The sequence below is a fragment of the Phyllobates terribilis genome, unplaced genomic scaffold (assembly GCF_046119375.1).
Source record: "Phyllobates terribilis strain yellow unplaced genomic scaffold, ASM4611937v1 Scaffold_14__1_contigs__length_39327217, whole genome shotgun sequence".
Lineage (NCBI taxonomy): Eukaryota > Metazoa > Chordata > Amphibia > Anura > Dendrobatidae > Phyllobates > Phyllobates terribilis.
In genome coordinates this window covers 29,208,587-29,227,794 of record NW_027362774.1, presented here as the reverse complement: position 1 = coordinate 29,227,794, position 19,208 = coordinate 29,208,587, and the positions used below count along the sequence as shown (strand labels likewise).

Genomic DNA, 19,208 nt, shown 5'->3' with positions numbered 1-19,208 from the left:
GTGCCCTCATCTCCCCAGACAGATTGGTGGTACTCCTGTCATGGCCACCTGTGGTACCTTTGCAGTGGAACACAGATGCTATATGACGGGGGTATCCCTGTCTAGATGCAGGCTGTACTGCAGATCATCAGGGGTTGGTGTCCCCTCCATGCGCCCCCCCCCCCCTCCGGCATCTGCTCTGTTCACCCCCACGCGGCGTTCGCTCCGTGCACCCATCTGCAGCGTCCGCTCCGTGCGCCCTCACACGGCGTGTGCCCCTCTTGCGGCGTCTGCTCCGTGCGACCCCCACGCGGAGTCCCTTCCGTTCACCCATCTGCGGCGTCCGATCCGTGCGCCCCCACGCTTCATCCACTCCGTTCACCCATCTGCAGCGTCTGCTCCGGCTCCATGCCCCCCCCCCCCCCGCGGCGTCCCCTCCGTGCGCCCCCTCCCGCGGCGTCCCCTCCGTGCGCCCCCCCCCCCCACGACGTCTGCTCTGTTCACCCCCACGCGGCGTCCGCTCCGTGCGCCCCTCCTGCGGCGTCTGCTCCTTGCGACCCCACGCGGAGTCCGTTCCGTTCACCCATCTGCGGCGTCTGATCCGTGCGCCCCCACGCGGCATCCACTCCGTTCACCCATCTGCGCAGCGTCCGCTCCGGCTCCATGCCCCCCCACTGCGGCGTCTGCTCCGTGTGACCCCACGCGGAGTCTGCTCCTTGTATCCATCTACGGCATCCCCTCCATGTGACCCCACGCGGCGTCCACTCCATTCATCCATCTGCGGAGTCTGCTCCGTGCGCCCCCCTGCAGCGTCTGCTCCGTTCGCCCCCGTGGCAGCGTCAACTCCGTTCACCCATCTGCGGCGTCCGCTCCGTGCGCCCCCCTGCGGCGTCTGCTCCCTTCGCCCCCGTGGCAGCGTCCACTCCGTTCACCCATCTGCGGGGTCCGCTCCGTGCGCCCCCCTGCGGCGTCTGCTCCGTTTGCCCCCGTGGCAGCGTCCACTCCATTCACCCATCTGCGGCGTCTGCTCCGTTTGCCCCCGTGGCAGCGTCCACTCCATTCACCCATCTGCGGCGTCTGCTCCGTTTGCCCCCGTGGCAGCGTTCACTCCATTCACCCATCTGCAGCGTCTGCTCCGGCTCCATGCCCCCCCCCCCCCCGCGGCGTCCCCTCCGTGCGCCCCCTCCCGCGGCGTCCCCTCCGTGCGCCCCCCACGGCGTCTGCTCTGTTCACCCCCACGCGGCGTCTGCTCCTTGCGACCCCACGCGGAGTCCGTTCCGTTCACCCATCTGCGGCGTCTGATCCGTGCGCCCCCACGCGGCATCCACTCCGTTCACCCATCTGCGCAGCGTCCGCTCCGGCTCCATGCCCCCCCACTGCGGCGTCTGCTCCGTGTGACCCCACGCGGAGTCTGCTCCTTGTATCCATCTACGGCATCCCCTCCATGTGACCCCACGCGGCGTCCACTCCATTCATCCATCTGCGGAGTCTGCTCCGTTCGCCCCCGTGGCAGCGTCTGCTCCGTTCGCCCCCGTGGCAGCGTCTGCTCCGTTCGCCCCCGTGGCAGCGTCAACTCCGTTCACCCATCTGCGGCGTCCGCTCCGTGCGCCCCCCTGCGGCGTCTGCTCCCTTCGCCCCCGTGGCAGCGTCCACTCCGTTCACCCATCTGCGGGGTCCGCTCCGTGCGCCCCCCTGCGGCGTCTGCTCCGTTTGCCCCCGTGGCAGCGTCCACTCCATTCACCCATCTGCGGCGTCTGCTCCGTTTGCCCCCGTGGCAGCGTCCACTCCATTCACCCATCTGCGGCGTCTGCTCCGTTTGCCCCCGTGGCAGCGTCCACTCCATTCACCCATCTGCGGCGTCTGCTCCGTTTGCCCCCGTGGCAGCGTCCACTCCATTCACCCATCTGCGGCGTCTGCTCCGTTCGCCCCCATGGCAGCGTCCACTCCTTTCACCCATCTGCGGCGTCCGCTCCATGCGCCCCCACGCGGCGTCCACTCCATTCACCCATCTGCGGCGTCCACTCCGTTCGCCCCCGTGGCAGCGTCCACTCCGCTCACCCATCTGCGGCGTCCGCTCCGTGCGCCCCCCTGCAGCATCTCTCAGAATTCAGTCTCTATAATTACCTCCTCATAGGACAAGTAATGGAGGGCGCTGGGGGTGAGATGAATGCGGGGACGCTAGGTGCAGCCTCAGTAACTTTTGCGGCATGTGATTTCTAGAAGGAGGAGATGGGGGAAGTGCTGAACGAGGTGGATTTCCAGCAGCTGAAAATCGAAAATGCACAATTTTTGGAAAGAATCGATGAAAGGAACCAGGATCTTTTGCAGCTAAAACTGACAACTGGGAACACCATGCAAGTGCTGAACTCCTACAAGGTGACCGCCAAGAGCGAGATGGGGGTCTGTGTATGCGGAGGGTAAGACTGTGCTCTGGATGGGGGTCTGTGTATGCGGAGGGTAAGACCGTGCTCTGGATGGGGGTCTGCGTACGCGGAGGGCAGGACCGTGCTCTGGATGGGGGTCTGTGTACGCGGAGGGCAGGACCGTGCTCCGGATGGGGGTCTGCGTACGCGGAGGGCAGGACCGTGCTCCGGATGGGGGTCTGCATACGCGGAGGGCAGGACCGTGCTCCGGATGGGGGTCTGCGTATGTGGAGGGCAGGACCGTGCTCTGGATGGGGGTCTGCGTACGCGGAGGGCAGGACCGTGCTCTGGATGGGGGTCTGTGTACGCGGAGGGCAGGACCGTGCTCCGGATGGGGGTCTGCGTACGCGGAGGGCAGGACCGTGCTCCGGATGGGGGTCTGCATACGCGGAGGGCAGGACCGTGCTCCGGATGGGGGTCTGCGTATGTGGAGGGCAGGACCGTGCTCTGGATGGGGGTCTGTGTACACAGAGGGCAGGACCGTGCTCTGGATGGGGGTCTGCGTACGCGGAGGGCAGGACCGTGCTCTGGATGGGGGTCTGCGAACGCGGAGGGCAGGACCGTGCTCTGTATGGGGGTCTGCGTACTCGGAGGGCAGGACCGTGCTCTGGATGGGGTCTGCGTATGCGGAGGACAGGACCGTGCTCTGGATGGGGGTCTGCGTACGCGGAGGGCAGGACCATGCTCTGGATGGGGTCTGCGTATGTGGAGGGCAGGACCGTGCTCTGGATGGGGGTCTGCGTACACGGAGGGCAGGACCGTGCTCCGGATGGGGGTCTGCGTACGCGGAGGGCAGGACTGTGCACCGGATGGGGGTCTGCGTACGCGGAGGGCAGGACCGTGCTCCGGATGGGGGTCTGCGTACGCGGAGGGCAGGACCGTGCTCCGGATGGGGGTCTGCGTACGCGGAGGGCAGGACCGTGCTCCGGATGGGGGTCTGCGTACGCGGAGGGCAGGACCGTGCTCCGGATGGGGGTCTGCGTACGCGGAGGGCAGGACCGTGCTCCGGATGGGGGTCTGCGTACGTGGAGGGCAGGACCGTGCTCCGGATGGGGGTCTGCGTACGCGGAGGGCAGGACCGTGCTCCGGATGGGGGTCTGCGTACGCGGAGGGCAGGACCGTGCTCCGGATGGGGGTCTGCGTACGCGGAGGGCAGGACCGTGCTCCGGATGGGGGTCTGCGTACGCGGAGGGCAGGACCGTGCTCCGGATGGGGGTCTGCGTACGCGGAGGGCAGGACCGTGCTCCGGATGGGGGTCTGCGTACGCGGAGGGCAGGACCGTGCTCCGGATGGGGGTCTGCGAACGCGGAGGGCAGGACCGTGCTCTGGATGGGGGTCTGCGAACGCGGAGGGCAGGACCGTGCTCTGGATGGGGGTCTGCGAACGCGGAGGGCAGGACCGTGCTCTGGATGGGGGTCTGCGTATGCGGAGGACAGGACCGTGCTCTGGATGAGGGTCTGCGTACGCGGAGGGCAGGACCGTGCTCTGGATGGGGGTCTGCGTACGCGGAGGGCAGGACCGTGCTCTGGATGGGGGTCTGCGTACGCGGAGGGCAGGACTGTGCTCTGGATGGGGGTCTGCGTGCAGGACCATGCTCTGGATGGGGGTCTGCATATGTGGAGGGCAGGACCGTGCTCCGGATGGGGGTCTGCGTATGTGGAGGGCAGGACCGTGCTCCGGATGGGGGTCTGCGTACGCGGAGGGCAGGACCGTGCTCTGGGTGGGGGTCTGTGTACGCGAAGGGCAGGACCGTGCTCTGGATGAGGGTCTGCGTACGCGGAGGGTAAGACTGTGATCTGGATGGGGGTCTGCGTGCAGGACCGTGCTCTGGATGGGGGTCTGCGTACGCGGCGTGCAGGACCGTGCTCTGGATGGGGGTCTGCGTACGCAGAGGGCAGAACCGTGCTCTGGATGGGGGTCTGCGAACGTGGAGGGCAGGACCGTGCTCTGGATGGGGGTCTGTGTACGCGGAGGGCAGGACCGTGCTCTGGATGACGGTTTGCGTACGCGGAGGGCAGGACCGTGCTCTGGATGGGGGTCTGCGTACGCGGAGGGCAGGACTGTGCTCTGGATGGGGGTCTGCGTGCAGGACCATGCTCTGGATGGGGGTCTGCGTATGTGGAGGGCAGGACCGTGCTCCGGATGGGGGTCTGCGTACGCGGAGGGCAGGACCGTGCTCTGGATGAGGGTCTGCGTACGCGGAGGTTAAGACTGTGCTTTGGATAGGGGTCTGCGTGCAGGACCGTGCTCTGGATGGGGGTCTGCGTATGCGGAGGGCAGGACCGTGCTCTGGATGAGGGTCTGCGTACGCGGAGGGCAGGACCGTGCTCTGGATGGGGGTCTGCGTACGCGGAGGGCAGGACTGTGCTCTGGATGGGGGTCTGCGTACACGGATGGCAGGACTGTGCTCCGGATGGGGGTCTGCATAAGCGGAGGGCAGGACCGTGCTCTGGATGGGGGTCTGTGTACTCGGAGGGCAGGACCGTGCTCTGGATGGGGGTCTGCGTATGCGGAGGGCAGGACCGTGCTCTGGATGAGGGTCTGCGTACGCGGAGGGCAGGACCGTGCTCTGGATGGGGGTCTGCGTATGCGGAGGGCAGGACTGTGCTCTGGATGGGGGTCTGCGTGCAGGACCATGCTCTGGATGGGGGTCTGCGTACGCGGATGGCAGGACTGTGCTCCGGATGGGGGTCTGCATAAGCGGAGGGCAGGACCGTGCTCCGGATGGGGGTCTGCATAAGCGGAGGGCAGGACCGTGCTCTGGATGGGGGTCTGTGTACGCGGAGGGCAGGACTGTGCGCTGGATGGGGGTCTGTGTACGCGGAGGGCAGGACCGTGCTGTGCTCTGGATGAGGGTCTGTGTATGCGGAGGGTAAGACCGTGCTCTGGATGGGGTCTGTGTGCAGGACCGTGCTCTGGATGGGGTCTGTGTGCAGGACCGTGCTCTGGATGGGGTCTGTGTGCAGGACCGTGCTCTGGATGGGGTCTGTGTGCAGGACCGTGCTCTGGATGGGGTCTGTGTGCAGGACCGTGCTCTGGATGGGGTCTGTGTGCAGGACCGCGCTCTGGATGGGGTCTGTGTGCAGGACCGTGCTCTGGATGGGGTCTGTGTGCAGGACAGTGCTCTGGATGGGGTCTGTGTGCAGGACCGTGCTCTGGATGGGGTCTGTGTGCAGGACCGTGCTCTGGATGGGGGTCTGTGTGCAGGACCGTGCTCTGGATGGGGGTCTGTGTGCAGGACCGTGCTCTGGATGGGGGTCTGTGTGCAGGACCGTGCTCTGGATGGGGTCTGTGTGCAGGACCGTGCTCTGGATGGGGTCTGTGTGCAGGACCGCGCTCTGGATGGGGTCTGTGTGCAGGACCGTGCTCTGGATGGGGTCTGTGTGCAGGACAGTGCTCTGGATGGGGGTCTGTGTGCAGGACCGTGCTCTGGATGGGGTCTGTGTGCAGGACCGTGCTCTGGATGGGGGTCTGTGTGCAGGACCGTGCTCTGGATGGGGTCTGTGTGCAGGACCGTGCTCTGGATGGGGGTCTGTGTGCAGGACCGTGCTCTGGATGGGGTCTGTGTGCAGGACCGTGCTCTGGATGGGGTCTGTGTGCAGGACCGTGCTCTGGATGGGGTCTGTGTGCAGGACAGTGCTCTGGATGGGGTCTGTGTGCAGGACCGTGCTCTGGATGGGGGTCTGTGTGCAGGACCGTGCTCTGGATGGGGGTCTGTGTGCAGGACCGTGCTCTGGATGGGGGTCTGTGTGCAGGACCGTGCTCTGGATGGGGTCTGTGTGCAGGACCGTGCTCTGGATGGGGGTCTGTGTGCAGGACCGTGCTCTGGATGGGGTCTGTGTGCAGGACCGTGCTCTGGATGGGGGTCTGTGTGCAGGACCGTGCTCTGGATGGGGTCTGTGTGCAGGATCGTGCTCTGGATGGGGTCTGTGTGCAGGATCGTGCTCTGGATGGGGGTCTGTGTGCAGGACCGTGCTCTGGATGGGGGTCTGTGTGCAGGACCGTGCTCTGGATGGGGTCTGTGTGCAGGACCGTGCTCTGGATGGGGGTCTGTGTGCAGGACCGTGCTCTGGATGGGGTCTGTGTGCAGGACCGTGCTCTGGATGGGGGTCTGTGTGCAGGACCGTGCTCTGGATGGGGTCTGTGTGCAGGATCGTGCTCTGGATGGGGTCTGTGTGCAGGATCGTGCTCTGGATGGGGGTCTGTGTGCAGGACCGTGCTCTGGATGGGGGTCTGTGTGCAGGACCGTGCTCTGGATGGGGTCTGTGTGCAGGACCGTGCTCTGGATGGGGGTCTGTGTGCAGGACCGTGCTCCGGATGGGGGTCTGCGTACGCGGAGGGCAGGACCGTGCTCTGGATGGGGGTCTGTGTGCAGGACCGTGCTCTGGATTGGGTCTGTGTGCAGGACCGTGCTCTGGATTGGGTCTGTGTGCTGGACCGTGCTCCGGATGGGGTCTGTGTGCTGGACTGTACTCCGGATGGGGTCTGTGTGCAGGACCGTGCTCTGGATGGGGTCTGTGTGCTGGACCGTGCTCTGGATGGGGTCTGTGTGCTGGACCGTGCTCCGGATGGGGTCTGTGTGCTGGACTGTGCTCCGGATGGGGTCTGTGTGCAGGACCGTGCTCTGGATGGGGTCTGTGTGCTGGACCGTGCTCCGGATGGGGTCTGTGTGCTGGACCGTGCTCCGGATGGGGTCTGTGTGCTGGACCGTGCTCCGGATGGGGTCTGTGTGCTGGACCGTGCTCTGGATGGGGTCTGTGTGCAGGACCGTGCTCTGGATGGGCGTCTGTGTGCAGGACCGTGCTCTGGATGGGGGTCTGTGTGCAGGACCGTGCTCCGGATGGGGGTCTGTGTACGCGGAGGGCAGGACCGTGCTCTGGATGGGGGTCTGCGTATGCGGAGGGCAGGACCGTGCTCTGGATGAGGGTCTGCGTACGCGGAGGGCAGGACCGTGCTCTGGATGGGGGTCTGCGTATGCGGAGGGCAGGACTGTGCTCTGGATGGGGGTCTGCGTGCAGGACCATGCTCTGGATGGGGGTCTGCGTACGCGGATGGCAGGACTGTGCTCCGGATGGGGGTCTGCATAAGCGGAGGGCAGGACCGTGCTCCGGATGGGGGTCTGCATAAGCGGAGGGCAGGACCGTGCTCTGGATGGGGGTCTGTGTACGCAGAGGGCAGGACTGTGCGCTGGATGGGGGTCTGTGTACGCGGAGGGCAGGACCGTGCTGTGCTCTGGATGAGGGTCTGTGTATGCGGAGGGTAAGACCGTGCTCTGGATGGGGTCTGTGTGCAGGACCGTGCTCTGGATGGGGTCTGTGTGCAGGACCGTGCTCTGGATGGGGTCTGTGTGCAGGACCGTGCTCTGGATGGGGTCTGTGTGCAGGACCGTGCTCTGGATGGGGTCTGTGTGCAGGACCGTGCTCTGGATGGGGTCTGTGTGCAGGACCGTGCTCTGGATGGGGTCTGTGTGCAGGACCGTGCTCTGGATGGGGTCTGTGTGCAGGACCGTGCTCTGGATGGGGTCTGTGTGCAGGACCGCGCTCTGGATGGGGTCTGTGTGCAGGACAGTGCTCTGGATGGGGGTCTGTGTGCAGGACCGTGCTCTGGATGGGGTCTGTGTGCAGGACCGTGCTCTGGATGGGGGTCTGTGTGCAGGACCGTGCTCTGGATGGGGTCTGTGTGCAGGACCGTGCTCTGGATGGGGGTCTGTGTGCAGGACCGTGCTCTGGATGGGGTCTGTGTGCAGGATCGTGCTCTGGATGGGGTCTGTGTGCAGGATCGTGCTCTGGATGGGGGTCTGTGTGCAGGACCGTGCTCTGGATGGGGGTCTGTGTGCAGGACTGTGCTCTGGATGGGGTCTGTGTGCAGGACCGTGCTCTGGATGGGGGTCTGTGTGCAGGACCGTGCTCCGGATGGGGGTCTGCGTACGCGGAGGGCAGGACCGTGCTCTGGATGGGGGTCTGTGTGCAGGACCGTGCTCTGGATTGGGTCTGTGTGCAGGACCGTGCTCCGGATGGGGTCTGTGTGCAGGACCGTGCTCTGGATGGGGGTCTGTGTGCAGGACCGTGCTCTGGATGGGGTCTGTGTGCAGGACCGTGCTCTGGATTGGGTCTGTGTGCAGGACAGTGCTCTGGATGGGGGTCTGTGTGCAGGACCGTGCTCTGGATGGGGTCTGTGTGCAGGACCGTGCTCTGGATGGGGGTCTGTGTGCAGGACCGTGCTCTGGATGGGGTCTGTGTGCAGGACCGTGCTCTGGATGGGGGTCTGTGTGCAGGACCGTGCTCTGGATGGGGTCTGTGTGCAGGATCGTGCTCTGGATGGGGTCTGTGTGCAGGATCGTGCTCTGGATGGGGGTCTGTGTGCAGGACCGTGCTCTGGATGGGGGTCTGTGTGCAGGACTGTGCTCTGGATGGGGTCTGTGTGCAGGACCGTGCTCTGGATGGGGGTCTGTGTGCAGGACCGTGCTCCGGATGGGGGTCTGCGTACGCGGAGGGCAGGACCGTGCTCTGGATGGGGGTCTGTGTGCAGGACCGTGCTCTGGATTGGGTCTGTGTGCAGGACCGTGCTCCGGATGGGGTCTGTGTGCAGGACCGTGCTCTGGATGGGGGTCTGTGTGCAGGACCGTGCTCTGGATTGGGTCTGTGTGCAGGACCGTGCTCTGGATTGGGTCTGTGTGCTGGACCGTGCTCCGGATGGGGTCTGTGTGCTGGACTGTGCTCCGGATGGGGTCTGTGTGCAGGACCGTGCTCTGGATGGGGTCTGTGTGCTGGACCGTGCTCCGGATGGGGTCTGTGTGCTGGACTGTGCTCCGGATGGGGTCTGTGTGCAGGACCGTGCTCTGGATGGGGTCTGTGTGCTGGACCGTGCTCTGGATGGGGTCTGTGTGCTGGACCGTGCTCCGGATGGGGTCTGTGTGCTGGACCGTGCTCCGGATGGGGTCTGTGTGCTGGACCGTGCTCCGGATGGGGTCTGTGTGCTGGACCGTGCTCTGGATGGGGTCTGTGTGCAGGACCGTGCTCTGGATGGGCGTCTGTGTGCAGGACCGTGCTCTGGATGGGGGTCTGTGTGCAGGACCGTGCTCCGGATGGGGGTCTGTGTACGCGGAGGGCAGGACCGTGCTCTGGATGGGGGTCTGTGTGCAGGACCGTGCTCTGGATGGGGTCTGTGTGCAGGACCGTGCTCTGGATGGTCTCCTGTTCTTACAGAAGAGGCTTCAGCATACCTCGCTGGAGTCGGGTCGTCTTGCCAAGGAGATATCATCCCGTGCTGAGATCCTGCAGAGAATTGAGTTGGAGACGAGTCAGGTGGAGCAGGTGAGCGGGATCCTGGGGGTGAGCGATGTCACAGGTGGGCTGGTGGTGCCCTGTTTCGGGCTGTGACCCTTTATATGTCTGGTTACTTTTGTCAGGAACGGGAGAAGGCTGAAATTGTGAACAAGAAGCTGAGGAAGCAGCTGAGCGACTATCGCGTCCCAGACGTTCTGCAGTACGTGCAGGAGAAAATGGCGCAGGAGGAGCTGGAGAAGAACGTGCGAGCGTGGGAGAGGAAGGTGGAGATCGCCGAGGTAATGGGCTCACAAGGGACATAATGACACCAATCCTTACTAATGGGATGAGGATCACTGCTGACCTGTGCCCTGATTACACAGCTTTCTCTGAAGACTCAGCGCAGAAGTTGGGAACAAGTCAAAGCTGCCAGACTGATGCCAGAGTAAGGGCAGCTACTGGGAGAGCTGTGAGGCGGGCACAGAGCTCAGCAGGGGGTGACCAGCGGACGGCAGCGTCTCCGAGCCGTGTGGACGCTTCCTGATTCAGCTGATTTCACTTCTTACAGAAAGATCTTCATGTAACCGGAGCGCAGAGTAATAAAACCGTACTCTTTACATGGTTGATTATTGGTGATACCGTCATCTGCAGCACAAAGCGCCTGTGATTGGTGACACCATCGTCTGCTGCACGAAGCGCCTGTGATTGGTGATACCGTCGTCTGCGGGAACGAAGCGCCTGTGATTGGTGACACCATCGTCTGCTGCACGAAGCACCTGTGATTGGTGATACCGTCGTCTGCTGCATGAAGCGCCTGTGATTGGTGATACTGTCGTCTGCGGGAACGAAGCGCCTGTGATTGGTGATACCGTCGTCTGCTGCATGAAGCGCCTGTGATTGGTGATACTGTCGTCTGCGGGAACGAAGCGCCTGTGATTGGTGATACCGTCGTCTGCGGGAATGAAGCGCCTGTGATTGGTGATACCGTCGTCTGCTGCACGAAGCGCCTGTGATTGGTGATACTGTCGTCTGCGGGAACGAAGCGCCTGTGATTGGTGATACCGTCGTCTGCGGGAACGAAGCGCCTGTGATTGGTGATACTGTCGTCTGCGAGAACGAAGCGCCTGTGATTGGTGATACTGTCGTCTGCGGTACGAAGCGCCTGTGATTGGTGACACCATCGTCTGCGAGAATGGAGTGCCTGTGATTGGTGGTACTGTTGTTTGCTGGAACGAAGCGCCTGTGATTGGTGATACTGTAGTCTGCGGTACGAAGCGCCTGTGATTGGTGACACCATCGTCTGCTGCACGAAGTGCCTGTGATTGGTGATACCGTCGTCTGCTGCATGAAGCGCCTGTGATTGGTGATACCGTCGTCTGCTGCACGAAGCACCTGTGATTGGTGATACGATCGTCTGCTGCATGAAGCACCTGTGATTGGTGATACTGTCGTCTGCGGGAACGAAGCACCTGTGATTGGTGATACTATTGTCTGTGGGAACGAAGCGCCTGTGATTGGTGATACCGTCGTCTGCGGCACAAAGCGCCTGTGATTGGTGATACCGTCGTCTGCGAGAACGGAGCGCCTGTGATTGGTGACACCATCGTCTGCTGCACGAAGTGCCTGTGATTGGTGATACCGTCGTCTGTGAGAACGGAGCGCCTGTGATTGGTGATACTGTCGTTTGCTGGAACGAAGCGCCTGTGATTGGTGACACCATCGTCTGCTGCACGAAGTGCCTGTGATTGGTGATACTGTCGTCTGCGGGAACGGAGCGCCTGTGATTGGTGACACCATCGTCTGTGAGAACGGAGCGCCTGTGATTGGTGATACTGTCGTTTGCTGGAACGAAGCGCCTGTGATTGGTGACACCATCGTCTGCTGCACGAAGTGCCTGTGATTGGTGATACCGTCGTCTGCTGCACGAAGCGCCTGTGATTGGTGATACTGTCGTCTGCTGCACGAAGCGCCTGTGATTGGTGATACCGTCGTCTGCTGCACGAAGCGCCTGTGATTGGTGATACCGTCGTCTGCTGCACGAAGCGCCTGTGATTGGTGATACTGTCGTCTGCTGCACGAAGCGACTGTGATTGGTGACACCATCGTCTGCGAGAACGAAGCGCCTGTGATTGGTGATACCGTCGTCTGCGAGAACGAAGCGCCTGTGATTGGTGATATCGTCGTCTGCGAGAACGAAGCGCCTGTGATTGGTGATACCGTCGTCTGCTGCACGAAGCGCCTGTGATTGGTGATACTGTCGTCTGCTGCACGAAGCGCCTGTGATTGGTGACACCATCGTCTGCGAGAACGAAGCGCCTGTGATTGGTGATACCGTCGTCTGCGAGAACGAAGCGCCTGTGATTGGTGATACCGTCGTCTGCGTCACGAAGCGCCTGTGATTATTGGTGATACCGTCGTCTGCGGCAAGAAGCGCCTGTGATTGGTGACACCATCGTCTGCGAGAACGAAGCGCCTGTGATTACACGGTGTTCCAAATTATTATGCAAATAATATTTTCTCAGATTTTCCCACATTCCCTCTATGAATTGCAGTCATTGTAATTTTCCAGTCTAATAACTATTCGAGGACAATTGAAAGGTTTTTGTACAAACTGCCGATGATAACAGGAGATTTATAAAATAATAAAACACTCAAACTGCACTCACAATGCATGTTCCACATTATTTTGCACAGCAGAGATTTCAACCTTTTCATTTTAATAAAGAGCAAAAAAATGGTCATTTGTGAAATTCTAAGCATTAGCCGGTTATTACACACTGAAATCAAACAGTTTTCAGCTCAAAACTTTATTCTAGGTGATGTTACATTTGCACATAGGACCGCTTGTTGGAAAGGAGCTTCTGAACTCTCTCGTCCATTGAATTTGTCAGGTTTTGGATGGTTTCTGCTTCAATTGTTTTGCATGAGGACAGAATACCCTCCCAGAGCTGTTGCTTAGATGTGAACTGCCTCCTGCCATCATAGACACTCCTTTTGATGATGCTCCAGAGGTTCTCAATGGGGTTGAGGTCAGGGGAGCATGGGGGCCACACCATAAGTTTGTCCCCTTTTATGCCCATATCAGCCAGAGATGCAGATGTGTTATGTGCAGCATGAGATGGTGCATTATCATGCATGAAATGATCTTGCTGTGAAATACACGGTTCTTCTTCTTGAACCATGGAAGGAAGTGCTGTTTGAGAAACTCAACATACATTATGGAGTTCATCTTTACCCCTTCAGGGATCCTAAAAGGGCCGACAATCTCTCTCCCCATGATTCCAGCCCAAAACATTACTCCACCTCCTCCTTGTTAGCGCCGTAGCCGTGTTTGCATGGGGTGTCCATCAACCAGCCATCCTCCACTCCATCCATCTGGACCATCGAGATCATTTCATGCATGATAATGCCCCGTCTCATGCTGCACATAACACATCTGCATCTCTGGCTGCTATGGGCATAAAAGGGGACAAACTTATGGTGTGACCCCCATGCTCCCCTGACCTCAACCCCATTGAGAACCTCTGGAGCATCATCAAAAGGAGTGTCTATGATGGCGGGAGGCAGTTCACATCTAAGCAACAGCTCTGGGAGGGTATTCTGTCCTCATGCAAAACAATTGAAGCAGAAACCATCCAAAACCTGACAAATTCAATGGACGAGAGAGTTCAGAAGCTCCTTTCGAACAAGGGGTCCTATGTGCAAATGTAACATCACCTAGAATAAAGTTTTGAGCTGAAAACTGTTTGATTTCAGTGTGTAATAACCTGCTAATGCTTATAATTTCACAAATGACCATTTTTTTGTTCTTTATTAAAATAAAAAAGGTTGAAACCTCTGCTGTGCAGAATAATTTGGAACATGCATTTTGAGTTTATTATTTTAAAAATCTCCTGTTATCATCGGCAAATTGTACAAAAACCTTTCAATTGTACTCGAATAGTTATTAGACTGGAAAATGACAATGACTGCAATTCATAGAGGGAATGTGGGAAAATCTGAGAAAATATTATTTGCATAATAATTTGAAACACAGTGTATTGGTGATACTGTCGTCTGCGGCACGAAGCGCCTGTGATTGGTGATACTGTCGTCTGCGGGAACGAAGCGCCTGTGATTGGTGATACTGTCGTCTGCGGCACGAAGCGCCTGTGATTGGTGATACTGTCGTCTGCGGGAACGAAGCGCCTGTGATTGGTGATACTGTCGTCTGCGGCACGAAGCGCCTGTGATTGGTGATACTGTCGTCTGCGGGAACGAAGCGCCTGTGATTGGTGATACTGTCGTCTGCGGCATGAAGCGCCTGTGATTGGTGATACCGTCGTCTGCTGCACGAAGCGCCTGTGATTGGTGATACCGTCATCTACGGCACGAAGCGCCTGTGATTGGTGATACCGTCGTCTGCTGCACGAAGCGCCTGTGATTGGTGATACGGTCGTCTGCTGCACGAAGCGCCTGTGATTGGTGATACTGTCGTCTGCGGGAACGAAGCGCCTGTGATTGGTGATACTGTCGTCTGCGGGAACGAAGCGCCTGTGATTGGTGATACTGTCGTTTGCGGGAACGAAGCGCCTGTGATTGGTGATACCGTCGTCTGCTGCACGAAGCGCCTGTGATAGGTGATACCGTCGTCTGCTGCACGAAGCACCTGTGATTGGTGACACCGTCGTCTGCGAGAACGAAGCGCCTGTGATTGGTGATACCGTCGTCTGCTGCACGAAGCACCTGTGATTGGTGACACCATCGTCTGCGAGAACGAAGCGCCTGTGATTGGTGATACTGTCGTTTGCGGGAACGAAGCGCCTGTGATTGGTGATACCGTCGTCTGCTGCACGAAGCACCTGTGATTGGTGACACCGTTGTCTGCTGCACGAAGCTCCTGTGATTGGTGATACCGTCGTCTGCTGCACGAAGCACCTGTGATTGGTGACACCATCGTCTGCGAGAACGAAGCGCCTGTGATTGGTGATACGGTCGTCTGCTGCACGAAGCGCCTGTGATTGGTGATACTGTCGTTTGCGGGAACGAAGCGCCTGTGATTGGTGATACTGTCGTCTGCTGCACGAAGCACCTGTGATTGGTGACACCATCGTCTGCTGCACGAAGCGCCTGTGATTGGTGATACTGTCGTCTGCTGCACGAAGCGCCTGTGATTGGTGATACTGTCGTCTGCTGCACAAAGCGCCTGTGATTGGTGATACTGTCGTCTGCGAGAACGAAGCGCCTGTGATTAGTGATACTGTCGTCTGTGGGAACGAAGCGCCTGTGATTGGTGATACCGTCGTCTGCAGCACGAAGCCCCTGTGATTATTGGTGATACTGTCGTCTGCGGCACGAAGCGCCTGTGATTATTGGTGATATCGTCGTCTGCGGGAACGAAGCGCCTGTGATTGGTGATACTGTCGTCTGCGAGAACGAAGCGCCTGTGATTGGTGACACCATCGTCTGCGAGAACGAAGCGCCTGTGATTGGTGATACTGTCGTTTGTGGGAACGAAGCGCCTGTGATTATTGGTGATACCGTCGTCTGCGAGAACGAAGCGCCTGTGATTGGTGATACTATTGTCTGCGGGAACGAAGCGCCTGTGATTGGTGATACTGTTGTCTGCGGTACGAAGCGCCTGTGATTGGTGACACCATCGTCTGCGAGAACGAAGCGCCTGTGATTGGTGATACTGTCGTTTGCGGGAACGACGCGCCTGTGATTGGTGATACCGTCGTCTGCGGCACGAAGCGCCTGTGATTGGTGATACCGTCGTCTGCGGCACGAAGTGCCTGTGATTATCGGTGATACTGTCGTCTGCGGCACGAAGCACCTGTGATTGGTGATACTGTTGTCTGCGGCACGAAGCGCCTGTGATTGGTGATACTGTCGTCTGCGGCACAAAGCGCCTGTGATGATTGGTGATACCGTCGTCTGCGGCACAAAGCGCCTGTGATTATTGGTGATACCGTCGTCATGCGGCACGAAGCGCCAGTGATTGGTGATGCTGTCATCTGAGGCACGAAGCGCCTGTGATTGATACCGTCGTCTGCGGCACGAAGCGCCTGTGATTATCGGTGATACTGTCGTCTGCGGCACGAAGCGCCTGTGATTGGTGATACTGTCGTCTGCGGCACGAAGCGCCTGTGATTATCGGTGATACTGTCATCTGCGGCACGAAGCGCCTGTGATTGGTGATACCATCGTCTGCGGCACGAAGCGCCTGTGATTGGTGATACTGTCGTCTGCGGGAACGAAGCGCCTGTGATTGGTGATACTGTCGTCTGCGGGAACGAAGCGCCTGTGATTGGTGATACCGTCGTCTGCGGCACGAAGCGCCTGTGATTGGTGATACCGTCGTCTGCGGCACGAAGCGCCTGTGATTGGTGATACCATCGTCTGCGGCACGAAGCGCCTGTGATTGGTGATACTGTTGTCTGCGGGAATGAAGCGCCTGTGATTGGTGATACTGTCGTTTGCGGGAATGAAGCGCCTGTGATTGGTGACACCATCGTCTGCGGGAATGAAGCGCCTGTGATTGGTGATGCTGTCGTCTGCGGGAACGAAGCGCCTGTGATTGGTGATACCGTCGTCTGCGGGAACGAAGCGCCTGTGATTGGTGATACCGTCGTCTGCGGGAACGAAGCGCCTGTGATTGGTGATACCGTCGTCTGCGGCACGAAGCGCCTGTGATTATCGGTGATATGAAAACAGCAGAAGGGTTTAATAGAACAACCACTAAATCCAAACCAAGCCAAAGCAAAAAAAGTGGTGAAAAACCTTAAAACATAACCTTTAATTTAAATAGATAAAAATACTAATCCAAATATAAAAAGTCACATGGACCATCGGTGCAAAAAATACCTGCCGCGGGTCATGAAATATGTTACCCTAAATGTATATAATCCTATCCATACCGCTGAATGACACAGGGCAATGCCTATGTCACACCAACTTCAATGATGGACAAAAAATGTCAGATGTTATAAAGGAGCTATGAAGAGCAAAGAACCATAGATGACATACAATGGTTAGACATGAGCTTAATAATGGAACACTCTCACCATTATCTGTCAGTTCAATGGTTGCTCTAATCCGCTCTCAGATCTGGGGCATTACATGTCCTCAGCCGCCAGAGATAGACAGAACACCACTCCCGACGCGTTTCCTCACATCAGTGGATCATCAGAGTGAAGATGGTGTGTCATAGCATACACAGTGTTCCTTGCGTCGCCGGTCATATCATAACCGCGGCGCCACTTGTGGATGATGCCCATCCATTATTAAATACCTGGTCGTGCTCATTTGGCAGCGGTTGCGTCACTTCCGGTCGTGGTCCTATCACTTCCGGTCTATGAAACGCATCTCCCGGTGGTGACACGCAAGCATCATACCCGGTGCGCACGTGCTGAAACACAAACAAACCAGGTGGGACGTACATGGTAAGAGTAATGACAGACACGTGGGATAAACCATAGCCACGTGATGACATGATCAAGAGTAGGGGGGAATCATTTTATTCAAACCGATGTCCCAATCAAAATCCTTTATAAACCGGTCATCACTCAGAAAAATATCATCCATAAATAGCCTCTGATCCAACAAGCATTGGATTGGGGCTCTGGATATATACCATATGCGGCGAAGTATGTATCTTAACATCGCCACACAATACCCGTATGTTTTTTGGCAAAAGAAAATCGTCGCAGCATCAGTTAAGTCTGAAGGCAAGAGGCAATTTACTGCATGCAATGAAGGCACATCCAGCCCAGAAAGAGAGACCATATGGATGAAGAGGGGTAATTCAACGGATTAAGAGAGGATATACCAAGGTAAGCATACCGGGGACCGCATCACAGGGACCGCATCACGGGGACCGCATCACAGGGACCGCATCACGGGCATCGCATCACAGGGACCTCATCACAGGGACCTCATCACGGGGACCGCATCACGGGGACCGCATCACGGGGACCTCATCACAGGGACCGCATCACAGGGACCGCATCACGGGGACCGCATCACGGGGACCGCATCACGGGGACCGCATCACGGGGACCGCATCACAGGGACCGCATCACAGGGACTGCAGGTGAAGACAAGGAAAGGAAAGCATCTGACAAGCCCCAATACAGTTCTAGCCACACTGCTCCCTACCTGACAGTGGAGGTTAGCATCCCACAACCTGCGCAAATGGCGCCCCCACTCCGCGACAGCCTTTCCCACGCTCCTCACCCTAACAGTCCACCTATAAGAAAGACCTAAAGGACAGTTGTTCATTAAGACCGTTCGGAATCACTGTCTGTAATCTGTAAATCCATTTTGTCTCTCTCTGTAAAATCAACTTCTCCCAGTCACCTCCCCAAGATGAAACCGTAATCCCCATGAACCGCATAGCGTCAAGGTGGTCTGGATGCATAGTATTCACATGTCTTTCTATGGGGGTCTCTCTTTTCAAAGCAATATCTCGTTGATGCTCACTCACCCTTCTCCTGAGCTTTCTTTTCGTTTTCCCCACATACTAGATACCGCATACACATGTGGCCTTATAGACTACCCCCTTGGACCTACAAGTTGATAAAATGTTTTATCACAAAAGTCTCACCCATGACGTTGCTTGTGAAACTCTTGCTTTGGGTCATTGATCTACAGGACACACAGACACTACATCTAAAGCTACCTTTTGTGGAACTTTGTAGCCAACTGCCTTCATTGTGGGTAGTGTAGTGGCTATGAACATCCTTCAGGGATCTACCCCTTTTATAAGTGATCTGAGGCGTTGATTTGACCATTGTGCCAATATCCTCATCCATCTGGAGAATTGACCAATGTCTCTGCAGTATCTTACGGACATTGTGTGCTTTGTTGGAGAAGGTGGTAATGAGCCTACATGTGTTGTCATCCTCTACTTGTTTAGGGAATGGATTCAGTAGAGAAGTGCGGTCCCCGGCCACTGTCTCCCTGTATGCCTTAGACACCACTTTCCTTGGATATCCCCTTTCATAAAACAGTTTTCGCAGGTCACAAGCCTGTTGCTCAAAGGTGGCTTCGTCTGAACAATTCCTGCGAACAGGGATGAACTGTCCTTTGGGAATTTCCTTCTTGAAGGGGACCGGGTGGTTGCTCTCCCACCTCAGAAGGGAGGTCGTCGCAGTTGACTTCCTAAAGGTTTTCGTCCCTATCAATATATTGTCTCCCTTTTGGATCACGATATCCAAAATAGGCAGTCTCTCCATGTCCATCTCAAAGTAAAATAAAGGTCCAGATTGTTAAGATTCAGTCTATCAACGAAACTTTCAAATTCTCTTTTGTCTCCTTTCCACATCATTAGGACGTCATCGATGTAACGGATCCATAGTAGTATACAGTCACTCCCCTCCATTGGCGTGTCACCAAAGACCATGGTTTCCTTCCACCAGCCCAGGTACAAATTTGCGTACGATGGAGCACATGGACTCCCCATCGCTGTAGCCCTGAGTGGGTGGAAGTACTTCCCGTCGAAGAGGAAAACGTTTTTTGAAAAACAGAACCGGAGTGCTTCCAGGACAAGCTTGTGTCT

The 19,208-nt window shown here is 58.1% G+C and overlaps 1 protein-coding gene across 4 annotated transcripts in view; it reads left to right on the top strand.

Annotated features, from left to right (window-relative positions):
* CFAP263 (cilia and flagella associated protein 263) overlaps nt 1-10,284 on the top strand; it is a 34,156-nt gene extending 23,872 nt beyond the window's left edge. For 3 of the 4 annotated variants that reach the window (XM_073659812.1, XM_073659815.1, XM_073659814.1), the window contains exons 6-9: nt 2,200-2,355; nt 9,608-9,715; nt 9,811-9,966; nt 10,051-10,284. In XM_073659812.1, coding sequence (XP_073515913.1) covers nt 2,200-2,355; nt 9,608-9,715; nt 9,811-9,966; nt 10,051-10,116 — 486 coding nt within the window. In that variant the 3' untranslated portion in view covers nt 10,117-10,284. The remainder of the gene's footprint in view (nt 1-2,199; nt 2,356-9,607; nt 9,716-9,810; nt 9,967-10,050) is intronic. The other variant, XM_073659813.1, reaches the window with a different exon arrangement.
* Nucleotides 10,285-19,208: the final 8,924 nt, after the last annotated feature.